The sequence below is a fragment of the Pygocentrus nattereri genome, chromosome 2 (assembly GCF_015220715.1).
Source record: "Pygocentrus nattereri isolate fPygNat1 chromosome 2, fPygNat1.pri, whole genome shotgun sequence".
NCBI lineage: Eukaryota > Metazoa > Chordata > Actinopteri > Characiformes > Serrasalmidae > Pygocentrus > Pygocentrus nattereri.
Window position 1 is genome coordinate 44,835,588 of NC_051212.1, and position 15,355 is coordinate 44,850,942.

The window sequence follows — 15,355 nt, forward strand, 5'->3', positions numbered from 1 at the left end:
AAGCTGAAATGAAATAAAAGATCCACAAGAAACTCTGAGACTGCAGTTTATTTTGTTTCTTATTATAAATTCAAACACAGGTTCATGCTTGTGATCAAGCATGGTATCGTCGGTTTCCTGGATCAAGAACAGAGTTCATGCTGCTGAAATCAGCATCAGCTGATGTTACCCATGCACACCATCCTTCCCATGGCTGAGTACTATAAAATCTACAGTCAAAGATTTTTTCTACCTTCCTGATGACTAAGATCTACCAGTGGCGAACACAACCACTGCACTTCTGCACTTGAGTGAAAGTAGAAATACTTTCAAATGAGCACAGTGGAAAAAGAGCAGACACATAGTAGTTGGCATGGCTTGGCATTTTCCTCCAAAAAAAAATAAGCAGAGATATCCCTGAAAAAGACAGAGTCTAGATGGCAGCGCATGTTGCTGCAAAATACATATGTACACCTCAGCATTAAAAGTACCTTCACAACAGTGCAACTTATGCATGCACTGGTACTAACACACCCCCAAACCATGACAGACGCTGGCTTTGAACTTTGATTTGGTCAGTCTAGATTAAAACTTTACTCTTTGGCCTGTAGTCACTTGTTTCCACTTTTTTATCAGTCTATCTCAGAAAAGCTTTAGCCCAGAGAAGTCAGCTGTGTTTCTGGATGCTGTTGATTAATGGTTTCTGCTTTACAGAGCAGGGTCATAATTTGCATTTGGACATGCTGCAACTTTGAGTGTTTACTGACAAGTGTTTCTTCAAGTATTCCTGAGACCATGTGGTCATATTGTTTACAGAAGCATGGTGCTACTTATTGTACTAATTCTGAAAGTTATTGAACCATATTATTGGAAAAATGGCTTATTGTAACTTATCTTCTCAGGTTGATTACTTCTGTCACGATTGGCCCCTCCTAGCACTGTCCATGTGCGTCTGTTTACATGTCCATGTGCTTTCTTTGTTTTGATTCCCAGTCCAGGCCCCTTGTTTTCTGACTCTGCCCCTGAGTGTTGCCACCTGTATCCATAGTTAGCCCTCGTGTATTGAAGCCCTGTGTTTGCCCCTTGTTGTCGTTGGTCTTTGCTTGTGCTGGATGTGCTATATGTATTGGATGTATTATATGGTTCAAAGTGTTTTGTTAAGTGTTTGGCTTTATGTGTTCTAGTCTGCTTTGTTGTTTCATCAACAATATATAATATAACAACAATAAATCTTGAATAAATCTTGCTTTTCTCAGTGCATTCATCTGCCTCATCGCTCCACATTACAACTTCACTGATATGTGTGGTTAATTTTACTCATTTAATAATGAACTTACACTGGCAACACATGCAGTTGCAGGGTTTAATAACAACATTTTCCCTCTGCATATTCAAGAATTGAACTGGTCCAAACAGGAACCAATTAAACTTCCTTAGTGATAAGTTCTACATGTTGATCATCTTACCTCCATTTGTGAGAAAGCTGGACCAGGTATATTAACCTTGATTAATGATTTCATAGTCTTTTTGATCATTTTATGTCACTCTAAAGTGTCGAACTAGGCTAATTATATACCTTACTTGCCAGTTAGATTATTGGCTGAAATAGTCATATCTTTATTTTCAGAGCATTTTTCACACCAGCTCAAAATGCTTTACAGACAGGTGTTAAAGATTAACAGTAATAGAAGAAATGATGAGTATTAATCTGAAATCATACAAGACAATGGCACTGATCAAATTAAGAAGATAAATACCAAAGAAATGTTAAAGATATATTGCTCTATTCTGCACATACACTCAGACAAATGTTCACATTGACATAGAAATATGTAGAATCAAACAAAAGTTCAATGTTTCATTGTCAAGTCTGACAACATGGGCAAAAACACTTGCTCTGTGTCTATTAGCATAACAGTGTTAGCTTCTTAACTAGCATAAGTCTTCTTATGATGAACTATCAACAAAGCCATCATCCTAAAAATATTAATCAATTCATTAATGCACCGTATCACTGTACATTCTGATGCTGTGATTGATCATATAGTAGAGGTGGGCAACTTCATCTTCATCTAGAAGAGTAGCAGATTAGCTTCATTGTAATTTTCAGCTGTAAGTTTGAGCAAACAGATGATCCCTTGCTGGGATTAGTAATGCTTGAAATTGTGCTTGCTGTTTGCTTTGCTGTTTGCTTTGAAATCTGGACTATAGGATAAAGGTATATAAAATCCATTATATATTGGGTGCATTTGACATCACAGCCTCAAACACAACATGCTTTTACTTTTATCACCAAAGTTTTCTCACTTCGGTTTGTATTTATTATTTGAATTTATCATCTGCGGCAGACTGAGGTAACTAAGGCTAATATTAGAGAGGTGATTAAACAGGCCCAGACGATGTCCAATGCCGTAATCTGCTCTGGCTGCATCCCAATGCAGCACAGCGCTGAAGCCTACAGGGCAAGCCTGGTCTTATAGGTAGGGATGGTGTCCACCCCACACGGGAGGGTGCTGCCTTACTTTCATGCAGCATAGCACATAGTCTTTTAGTTAGTCAGCAGAGTAGTGTAAACAGCTGCTGACAGTCCAGAGCCGGGACCAGGCCGCAGACAGACAGGCTAAACCGACCGTCTGCGATCCGCCTTGAGGCGTCACCCAAGATCAACTTTATAGAGACTGTGTCTTTGCCCCGAATTAAAACTAAATTTAATCATAGAAAAACTCAATCAGTCCATTTAAATAACCTAATCAACATATATCCATGTTCTGATGATAGCACTAACACCTTAGATCTAAAATTTGGACTACTTAATATAAGATCACTAAACTCTAAAGCAGTCGTCGTAAATGAAATCATAAGTGATCATAAATTTGACTTACTGAAACGTGGGTTAGACCAGATGAATATTTAGCTTTAAATGAAGCCACGCCTGTAGGCTATAATTATGCACATAGGCCATATATAATATACCAAAATACTCTCGATATCAGTCAGAAACAATGCAACACTTTTACTTCCTTTGAGGTCCTTTCTGTTCACGTTACAAATCTAATCACAAAAAAGAAGGCGTTCTCATTATTTAACATTTACAGGCCACCAGGGTCATACTCTGAATTTATAAAAGAATTTAGTGACTTCGCTGCAAACCTGGCTGTGTGCAACGATAAAGTAATAATTGTAGGGGATTTTAATATTCACTTTGAGAAGGTAGACGACCCATTAAAAAAGGCATTTACCTCAATCCTAGACTCTGTTGGTTTTACCCAAAATGTAACAGGGCCTACACACTACTGTAGTCATACGTTAGATTTAGTTTTGACACTAGGTCTTAACATTAAAGCTTAATATCCTATCGCAAACCATATATATACGTCCCCTCGTTATTCAACAAAGTGCTCAATAAAACCTTCTACCACCCTACAATTTATAGAAAATCTCCCAGAGTTATCAACCCCAGTCTCCACTCCATCAGACCCAATGGAACTAGATTTACTAACCGGTTATTTAGAAAATACCTTACGATCCACTTTAGAAAATGTGGCCCCACTTAAAATAAAAAGAATAAGGCAGAAAAAGCTCGCCCCGTGGTACAACGATAAAACCCGGACCTTAAAACAAAATTAGAGCGGAAATGGCGTCAAACCAAACTGCAAGTGTTCCACTCTGGAACCAGAAATTCCAGCAACTCTCACTAGTGAAGTATTTTATGGACTTCTTTAATAATAAAATTGAAAATATTAGACAACAAATTCAACCCACAGTATCAAATTCAAATCCAGCTTGGCTGTCATCTGACTTGGCTGATATAGAACAAAACACAGCTGTAGAAAAGAGCCTGGAAACCTTTTACCCCCTCCCACAGCTGGAGCTAGAGAAGATTATCTCTTCTGCAAATTGCACAACCTGCATACTCGATGCAATTCCATCAAAATTACTCAAAGAACTACTGCCAGTTATTATAAACCCTATTTCAACTATTGTAAACTCGTGCCTTAGTCTGGGCCATGTACCCAAAGCTTTTAAACTAGCAGTTATCAAACCTCTGATCAAGAAATCAAATCTTGATGTCGCCGTTTTGTCTAATTACAGGCCTGTTTCTGAATTACACATTCATACAGTATGATACCATTCCACACACAACATACAGGATCTTAGGAATTTCTTGCAGGATTCTCATTTAGATGCTGTTGGCAGAAAACCTTCTTTAAAACTGTGATGCTGTGATTCTAACAGTAATCCTTGTGGGGCAGCTGCCTTAGTGACCTGGATCAGTTTGATGTCCTGTCATTTTCTTTTCAGCCACTTTTTTTTTTGCTCTCTGTAATGAGTAAGTCATGTTTCTAAGATTATTACGAGTTATTAAATGGTGTAAAAAGTGCTCATGCTTGTGATGTTTATATATAATCTATTTTTATTTTTACTTTTGTACAATAGAAGATGTGGTGTGTGAACTTCCTCCTTCTCCTTGTGGTTTGTCTGTGGTGTTCAGTGTTGAATTAACTCATGAATCCAACTGCCATTTGTTTAATATACCTTTATTCATTCATTCATTCATTCATTTATTCATTCATTATCAGTTTCTTTTAGCTTATGCTTGTGGTCCAACTTTTATTTCTTCCACAAAGACAGAAAGCTCAGTGGAGCAGCTCCCCAAAGCAGGAGTTTCCTGTTGTAGTTTCTCATAACTGTACTCACTTCAGAGAGACTCACACTAACACACAGATCAGCATTAGAGCACTGAGAGCTTAAACACACTACTCATCTCGACTCATCTGATCATATTCACAATGAAGAGAAACCTACTCATCATCCTCATCATCACATCAGGTACTCACTGTGAAGATGAGCTTGGAAATATTTGAAAAATTATCGCTTTAGTGAAATGTTTAATATTCATTTTCTTCTTTTTTGAATTGTTTACAGGTGTGTTTGGTGCTGATCAAATTGAACCATCAGAAGATCAGAAGACTGATATTTTTGAAAAAGAGGGAGAATCTGTTACACTGAAATGTTCTTATGACACAAGTAGTGAAAATGTCTATCTCTACTGGTACAGACAGTATCCTAACAGAGTTCTACAGTATTTACTGCGGAGAGGAGCTCGACGGGAGAGTTATAGCCATACCTCAGACAGCAGATTTTCATCTACTACATCCCGGTCATCCACTGAGCTCACTGTTAGAGAACTAAGACTGGCAGATACAGCTCTCTACTACTGTGCTCTACTGAGGCCAGTGATCCAAAGTCTATGAGGCGCTTTACAAAAACTCACACACCTTCTGTTTGCTTTGAACACAAGAAGATCAAAGTAACCTCCAAACCACAATGTATTATCTGTTATTACACACTTTCTAAGCAGAAAAGGTGAAGCTACATGTAGCAGATGCAAAATAAAATGTAAGTATGCTGCATGTTGCAGGGTGTTGCATTCTAATTTATATTAAAAATGTGTGTGTAGTGCACATCCTAATGTATTCAATAATAAATTATGCAGAAGTAATGCAAACTCTAGACTGACACGACTAGAGCGATATGACAAGAGAGCATTATATGTTTGTCAGACAAGCATAAGCAGTTGATGATTTAGTATAAAGCCATATATATAGTCGTATTGTGGCTAGGTGTGAAATCAAGTCTAGATAATTCAGAGAATATGGATTCATGGAACTGTGATGTGAGGACAGATGGCAAATTTCGAAATGGCTAATGGGGCTATTACAGTTATGTTATAGCATATTTCCTGAGGCCAAAAGTCCAAATATCTAAACTAAATTCACAAAAGTTTGCATAAGCCCAAACAAACAGAATCTAAAAAGAACACGCATTAATAAAGATAGCAAATTATCTCTCAGGGGTACACCATCAATAGTGACTCTATAAACTTGATTCTAGGCTTTTTGTTTAGTATTTCTGTTTCAAAACATTCGGTTAGGAAAATGTACAAATATGTATTTTTTTCTCCAGGGAGAAAAAAGCTTAAGTACAACATTGGACCTTGATGGTACATTGATATATTTCGGATCTTGATGAATGAAAAAAGGACCTGCACTGTACTTTTTTTCTGACAGTGTACAGTTGCTTGATCTGAGCATGCTGTAAATAGTTGGATAGCATTTAAGTCATATTAGATCTGTGCCTAACACAACTATCAAGAGACAGATCTTCTATGTGCCAACTTCACCAAATAGTAATAATTTTTAAATCAATTTAATGCATATTGATAGTCTCACCAAAAATATGTATTTTGGGGACATTAAAAGAACAATGCTCCAGGGGAAGCATGTCTCCACACATTGGATAGTAAAGGCTAAGCTCTTAACCATAAACCTCTAGTGATGCCTCTGGTTAGAATGATGGTCTCCATGTTAGCTGGGGTTCCTCTATTAGTCTGTTTTGGCCAGTGTCCTGTGTCTGGATGTTGTCTGCATAAACATTTAAAAGATAAGCGCAACTGCATGTCATCGGAATGTGTTAACCAGAGGTAGTACAGCACGCACTGTGATCAGACCTGTGTGTGCAATGCGGCCAGCTTGACCACATTTGTGGTTTAATGTTAGGTGTGTGTCACCCGGAATAGTTAATATTTAGTGAGAGAGGAGGGAACGATATTTAATGTTGTCAGTAGGGTTTTTTAGACTTTTGTAGGGTTATGAACATGACAGTTGAAACATAGTTTGTTATCTGAGATGGACAGAAGACAGATCTCCCATCACTCCTGTCTGTATTTTCGTCCATGTGTTTATCAATTGTGCTTGAGTTGTGGGTCCTAAGTGGAAATATCTGGAAACAGAGGCTACAAATCGCTTCCTTCCCCCCAGAACTAAACTCAGCACCATGGGGCACCGGGCCTTCTGTTCTGCTGCTCCTCGCTTATGAAATTCTCTCCCTGACCATCTGAGGGGACCACAGTCAAGTGAGAGTTTCAAAAAAGGACTTAAATCCTTTCTCTTCAGCAGAACTTACAACCCTTAATCTTCATATGGAGTGTAAAGATGTTTTTATAGTAGTTCTTCAATTTTATAGAGATGTTTCTACTATATAGCACTTTGAAATTCAGTTCAAATGTAAAGCGTGTTACAAATAAAATGTATTATTATTATTATTATTATTTGAAAAGCGCAAGTGTAAATGTGCCATGTCTTGACTAGATTATGATCTGATAAACACAATATGATCAAGGTGATTGGATGCAAATGTGAAGTGTATACAAGGCCTAAGCTGTGCAGAGGTGAGTAATTGCATGTTATACTTATGCTGTTACATTTACTTAGATAACCTTCTGAATGAATTATATTTGGGTGATGGGTTTGACTGCTTTTGCCTACAAGACTCCTGGATGTTATTTTAAAAATGAATCTGAAAATGTGGATTAATAGAAGAAAAAGTTCTTTTTAGAAACTGAATTTCAGACAATTGAACATCAACTGTAAATTTTAGTTTCAGATTTGATCTAACTCTATTGCAAGTTCAGTTTTAGTTCAGAATTTTGCATTAAAATTCAAATTTCTAATGGCACAATTCTCCACTCCATCTCATTAGCTGTGGAAACTACCCAGCACTGAATCATATTCTATTTCAAGGTATAGCAGGATTTCCTTTTCATGCTCAGAAACATAATTACAGAAATCTTCCAGCAGAGGGCAGATTTCTTCTAAAAATTCTTTAAGAACTGACAGATGGTGTCATGTGTTCCTGTTTTAGGGGAAACTGAAGTAACATGAAGCAAAACTGAGCTACAATCAACTGCTGTTCAGTCATGGCATGTCTTGGTGGTTGGTGTCTTCTTTTTCTCATGTTAGGTAAGATACATACAACTAATGCAGAGCTTTGTCAGATAAGAAATGTCACATCTCCAAATATGCATTGAAGAAATGGTTCACTTTGATAAATTTTCACTGAGCTTATGATAAATCTGTTCAGCAGGTTACGCGTCTGGAGAAGGAATAGAACCAAGTTCTTCCACTGTCAGTGTTCTACAGGGAGATTCTGTAACTTTGTCCTGCAATTATACTGGATCAGCTTTCACTGATTATTTGCTATGGTATCGTCAGTATCCCAGATCCAGGCCTGAGTTCCTCATCTTGGTCAGTGAAACTAACATTACACAAAATGCTGATCCGCCAGTTGCTGGAGTGGGTACAAATATAATTCAAGAGAAAAACCGTGTGGATCTGTTGATCTCCTCTGCTGCAGTATCAGACTCTGCGCTCTACTACTGTGCTCTGAGGCCCACTTTGACAGGACACCATGAAATACTGTACAAAAACTCTTTGGCACTCAGACCTCAGTTTAAGAGATTTTCTGTCTAATTTATTCTCTTACCACAGGGGCGCTCAATCCTACACACCCTCACTCAAGCTTGCATCATGTCCCATCTTGCTCAGTACTCTATGGATCACATACAGGACATCTTTGAGCAAAATGTAGCATAAATGCTCATTGACGTGACTTTTAGTGCCACATTTAACTCTAAAAATGTTTTCTTTGTCCTCTCAATCAGGTGTCATGATAGTTTCATTTTTTTATTTTTAACACACAGTGTAATCTTGGATAGGGTGACCTTGGATAGTTACTCAAAAGGTAAGATAACTTGCTTCATTTTAGAAACATTAAGAAGCTGTTCAGGAGCTAAAGTGCCAGATCTTATTGATGAGGTTAGTCACTGAATCACTAAAAAGAACTGCAGTGACCACATAGTCAGTATTTCCAGAATATGTTGTATTGCTTTAGGACATCTACTGGTTTTCATCAGTTCATAAGCACACAGCCAGGTGGTTTTGATGCACTGTGTTGTGTTTTGTTTAATTTATAACAATTAAGCAAAATTTCTTGTTCATACGCAGAGATGCAATTGTGGAAATCTTCCAGAAGAGGGTAGATTTTATCTTGAAATTATTTATGTGCTGAAACTTATTTTGTGTGTCAGAGCTTCATGAGACTGAACTTGCCATTCATTGTATGTCAGTGACTCCCTTTTTCATTTTAGGAAAAAAATGAATATTTCAAGTATATTTTCTAGTTAATTACCACAGTCAGGCTTACATTTGCTAATCCAAAATATCCCTAAAGATACTGGTATCATCAGCATTGCAGATCAGAGTTCCTGTTTCTGGTTAGTATCAGACTCTCTAATATTGTGTTCTGCTCACAGTAAAAACAAAAAAACAAACAAAAAAAAACACACCATGACACACTGGACAAGAGTCCTCTTTAGCCTGAGCAAAACTACTGCTTTATTAATCTCTTCTACTGTCTTAAAATGCATAACAGAGTTGTGTTCTTTAGGGACGGCACTGGCTTTCCAAAGTGCTCTCTAGTTTATATTTCTTGTAAGGAGATGAACAAAATCAACCATGTTGATGTTGATTCAACCATTATTAATTCTATAAATAGTGTGGTATTAGATTAATGAGTTAATTAATGAGATTAATGTGTTAGTGTATATCATTTTTTTCAAAAAACATATTTTTTTCAAAAAACAATAAAGTTTGTCAGTTTAAACATTTGATATGTTGTCTATTTTCAATGAAATATGGGTTTTAAATGGTTTTCACATCATTGCATTTTGTTTTTACATTTTGCACTGCGTCCCAACTTTTGGAAATGGTGTATTATTATTATTATTATTATTATTATTATTATTATTATTATTATTATTATTACTTAGCTTTCTACATTGCCATTATCTAGCCCCTGTAACCAGTCAGATCCTTTCCAAGGATGTCTGATTTAACTGCAGTTTTATGTATTACTGGTTCTGCTTCTATGTTGGACAAATACAGTCTTTTATACAACAAAGTTTATTTTGGGCCTGTACATGTGACTTACACTTGACTACACCACTGATTTAGCCAATTTGTTGCTGCACAATTGATCACCACCCACCCCCACCCTATCTATCAATGAAAAGGGTAGATGATTCTTAGAACAGTAGTGACACTAAAATGGGGCCACTGTGGCTGCAGATTTTCATTCCACCAAAGCAAAAGCAAAAATGGTCAGTTGTTCGAAGAATTAGCAATTAATTAAATGAACAGAATCAGCTGTGTGACAACTCCTGATCTGCCTTCCTGTGTTCTTATTACAGACTCAATGACAAATGTAGGAGGAGTCTTTACATATTGGAACAGTAGCAGCAAATCTCTCCTCTTTATCTGAACACTGGAACCACCACGATGTGTCTGTGCTCTCTGACTGTCTTTATGATCATACTAAGTAAGTATAGCAGACTAAGTTTTTTCTACTTTTTTATACTGATGTGTATGTGAGTGATAAATTATGTTGTGTGCCAATTATTTTTTTTTCTGCAACACTGAAAGCTTATTAATGTTTTTAAATTAATTACATTTTTCTACAGGGAACTGTGTTTCACAGTCAATAGCACCACTAGAGGACAAAATGCAGGTTCATGCTCTCGAAGGTGAGAGAGCTAATCTCTCCTGCAAGTATGATAAAGCAGACTATCTGTTTTGGTACCGTCAGTATCCTGGATCCAGACCAGAATATTTACTGACGATCATCCCATCAACAAAATCTGTAACTCCAGTCCTCCAACAACTGAAAGCTGAAGTGGATGGAAAAAGAGTGGATCTGTTGATCTCCTCTGCTGCAGTATCAGACTCTGCACTCTACTACTGTGCCATGACGCCCACAGTGACAGGAAACCCAGCTACACTGTACACAAAGTCTTTCATATGACTCACACAGGGCAGTGCTGTTATCAACAGGGGGAGCTATTTGTCTTTTTTCGTTTAGACTTTCAGCTTTTTAAACCTCCAGGCTAGAATACTAGATTTCTCTGGAACCCAACTCTTTATCAAGTTGACAACAAAAAGCTGATGCTGCTTTTCTAAACTAAACACACATTTATCATATTAGTGTTTAATCAGCAGATACACAGAAAAACGTTTCTGGAATCATATGACATCATAATGTTCTACTATTATGATACAAACAGATTTGCATTTTGCAGTGTGTGATGTAATTTGTTAAACTTTTCCCTTTTTCCTTATTTTAAGTACTCAATATAATTCTGATTCAAATTCTGGTGAATACCAGAATCTCATCTGATTTAATCTTTAAAGATTTAATCTGATATCACAGCGCAACAACAGTTTTGGGTCTATTTTAGCAGAAAGGTTTGAATATGTCATTTTGGTCTCATGATTAAGTCTTTAATGTAAAATAAATACAGCAGTTTAGTCCTCAATGTCCCTTTAGTTTTATTTTCAAAATTCTGAACTGTGTGATTAAGCTTTGTAGGAATGCTTTGCTGCAGCACATTTCCCAAAAACAAGCTTATTCATCTCTGCTTTGTGTGGAATTCCTTTTTAGCAATTAGGCCTGAACTACAAAACATGTCTAACACTGAATTACTGTAGACATTATTAATTACTTAAGGAATAGATTTGATTCTTGTATGAGAAACCAGCTGACAGTGTTATGCATAATTTCCCAGAAGAGAGTAGGGTTTAATTTTCATTTGCTAAAGGGCTGAAACAGAGTTATGTGATGAAGTGAGAGACCACATGTAAGAGAAGACATGTAAGTAATGTAGTTCAAACATGGCATTCTCTGTTTATGTCTGACTTCTACTTGTACTTTCCACTGTAAATATAATCAGTATATATATTTGGATTATAATTTGTATTATTTAAGAATATAACACACAGTACACATCATATAGACTGGGAACAAAAAAGAAATGAGAGCAGGGGAAGTTGGGGGCAGTAGTAGTGATATGTCTCCCCCTCTATAGAGACTCTACTTGGACTCTCCCTTGCCCCACCCACCTGCACATCTGCAAGTGACCCTTGACTCTTTACCTTCTTTTTATAAAGCCATTTGTTTGGTAAAGAGTTTGTGAAGTCTGTGTTTGTTTTCTTGAGTTCTGAGCCTGTTTCTTTGTCTTGGTTTTCCTTGTTCTTGACCCCTGCTTATCCTTATCAATCTCTAGTTTTCGAGGATGGCTCTGCCTCTTATTTTGCCAGTCTGTGTTTTGACCCCTGCCTTCTGTGACTGAGCACTGGACTGCCCCTAAAAACCAGCTCACAGTTGCAACCTGCTTCAACCTTTATATTACATATATAAAATATATATATATTATATTATAGGCAGGCCATATAATAAAAAGAAGAAATCTAGAATTGCTTTGCATTAATATCAGGTGCAAAGCATAGCTGCTGTAGGATCTTCTTTGCAGATATAAAGCCTGCCATCAATTGCATTTTCTGAGTTAATGAATACTGGTAACATGAATTATCATTTATTATCATTTATAAGTCAGGAGTTGTTCTTCTAACATAACTTACAGACCACATCTTTCTGGAAACCTAAAACAACCAGGCAATCCCAAAACATAAGAAGAAAGATACATTTTGAATTATTCTCACACATCTTGCAACTAGGATCTGTTTAATGTTTCATTAAGTGCAGTTCATGTGGTGTACAGTACATTCTATGAATAGCCTTGAAATGAATGGGCACATACAGATAGAATCCCAGCCAGACAAGCTCTCTTTTCAATACAGACAGTATGCAATGGTTTAAAGTATTATTATTATAGTTTCTTTGAATGATCCTTTGGGGGGGGGGGGGGTTTGTCTGTGTGTGCTGGCCTTCCGCCTGACTCTCCTCTCTTCTGCCAGGTTCAAGGTCTTCTCCTCACCTGTCTTTTGCTGTTTCTTGAGCAAGCATTGCCAGCTGCTGTGGTTTGCAGCAGTGTCCTCCCAGATGTCTGTGTTGATGTCCAGAGGTTTCATGTCGCACTTGCAAACAACTTTATATCTCAGCTGGGGGCGACCTTGGGGTTGCCTTCATACTGTCGTGATAAGATGCCCTCATACTTGCCCCTGATGTTACCTGTTGCTGCTGCATTGGACATTGTGACTAAGCTCCTGCCAGTACTCGTTGGCACATCTTCTTGATGTGTGCTGTACTTTTCTCCTGGCTGATCTGGTCTTCTCACTTAGTGAGCGCTTGTATTCAGAAAGGGCAGCACGCTTTATTTCAATAACATGGGTCAACTCCGCAGACTTGGCATCAAACCAGTCGCAGTTCTTGGAGGTCTTTCTCCCAAAGATAGCAAGAGCTGATTTCTGAATTGCCTCACGCAGGTACTTCCATGACTCGGAAGCGGTGTTACATGTGTAGCCTGTAGTCAGAGCATCCTCAAAAGGTCAGAGTCATAGTCAGTGCAGTGGTATGAGTGGGTGAGAAGCATGTGCTTAAGGCTTGTATGTTTGACACTGACCATGTCGAACTGGTGCCATTGTTACGATCGAGGGTGGAGCCATGACACTCTGTGTTGTGGCTTCGTCTGGAAATAGGAATTGGTCACGCATGGTCTCCACCAACTCTGGCATTGAGGTCGCCAAGGAGGACAAGGTGTTCGCCTCTGTGGATGTTCTTGATGACGTCGTTCAGGTTGGTGTAGAACTCATCTTTTGCCTCAGGTGTAGAGGTCAAGGTTGGGGCATTGGCACTAATGAGTGTAACTGGTCCCTCAGAGGTATGGAGTCAGAGAGTTAGCAGATGTTCTGATCCCTTGTCATCAGGTTCAACCATATTCAGCAATGTGTTCCTGACTGCAAAGCCTACTCTGTGCTCTCTGCGATCCTCAGCGCTCTTTCCTTGCGTGAAGGTGTAGTCTTTCTCCTTCAAAGATTCAGATTCAGCTAGGCATGTTTCTTGCAGAACGACTATGTCTACCTTCAGTCTCAGTAGCTCGTTTTTGACGACTGCTGTCTTTCTTGCGTCACTAATGTTCTGGGGATCTTCAAGTCCAGTTGTCATGGTGTGGACATTCCAACATCCCAGTTTAAAAGCTGGTCTCTTCTTAGTGTTTGTTCTTGGTGTATTCTTGCCTGGTGCAGAAGTTGCAGTCTGCTTGTCGGATTTCCTTATCCTCATGCACCCAATGAGGAAGGCAGACTGCGGTGGGACAACACCTTACTGGCTGGGGACTGCCCAGCTTGAGGCGGGGATAGCTTGATAGCTTGATAGCTGTCCAATGAGATGTAAAGATCTCTCCCACTGTCGGGAGCAACCCCTGGTGCCACTCTCTACGCCAATTGAGCATTGTAGCTTATAATTGGTAGACCGCTGCTTGCCGTGTTGTTTTGACACTGTGAAGCAAAGCTAGAATGTATGGGGGGCTGATGTTCATGCTCTGTCTGCTTCTCTCTCTCCCATTTATGCTCTACATATACACCACTGACAACTTTTTTTATGCACCTGACTTAAACTAGTTAAGCCTGTATGCATACATCACTGCATTGCTGTGGCACAGGAAATGATTTTCATAGGTGACACTGTCACAAACTCAAATGCCTCTTATGTTGTTTATGGTTGCTAAATTAATTCCAACTGAGAAACTACAAATAGCAAATGCAAGAAATTAATCAACAATGGCAGCAAAAATATATTTTGCACTGAGTGTGCACAGGTGATAGACATAAAGCTACAAGCAACATCACTTACACTTAAATCAGGGTTACAAGTTGCTTATATCTGATGCCTCGATAGAAGGCAATCTTTTAATTCAGTTAAAAGATCAGGATTACACCCAAAATATGTTGTAATTTTCTGTTTGCACATTTCTCTCGTATCAGCTAAACTAGTCCAATACGGGTTTGATTCTATGTGGTTCATTCTTTTTTCCCCTTCCTGCCTTCTATCTAGATTTTGCGCATAATTGGAACCATGTCACTGCAGACAGTGTATTAAAAATTGTAGTCCATCTGTTTCTCTGCATAATTTGTTTATCCCTTTACTCAAGTTACTATTTGGATGGTGCATCATTTTCAGCACTGCAGTAACACTGTGATGCTTGTGTGTGTTACGCTGGTGTGAGTAGATCAGACACAGAAGTGCTGCTGGTGTTTTTAAACAGTGTTCATTCACTGTCCACTGTAGACATTCCTAGTTTGCTTGTCTTTGTAGATGTAAAGGCAGAGACATAAGCTCATCTGTTGATGCACAGTGTTGATCCTCTAGTCCTTCAACAGTGCTCACAGGATGCCTTTGGCTGGATGTTTTTGCTTGGTGGACTATTTTCAGTCCACCAGCAACACTGAGGTATTTTAAAAACTCCAGCAGCACTGCTGAGTCTGATACACTTATACCACCATATCAGTGTCACTACAGTTCTTAAGAATGCTCCAAAACCCAAATAATACTTGCTCTGTGGGGGTCCTGACCCAGGGGCGATTCTAGGATCAGCGCTTTAAGGGTGCTGAGACACCCAATGAGACACCCCACCCTTTATTTCATCATATCTTCTATAATTCTATAATGTTATTTAGCTGATGCGCATAGGAACAGTAGTAGTCTAGCACCTTAGCTTTAACAACATATAGGGCTACCATTGGCA

General features: G+C 38.3%; 1 gene segment (V, D, J or C); it reads left to right on the forward strand.

Annotated features, from left to right (window-relative positions):
* The first annotated feature begins 10,035 nt into the window (after positions 1–10,035).
* On the forward strand, positions 10,036–10,702 carry LOC119262063. The segment is given in 2 exon segments: positions 10,036–10,197; positions 10,340–10,702. Coding segments are annotated over 2 exon segments (381 nt in total).
* Positions 10,703–15,355: the final 4,653 nt, after the last annotated feature.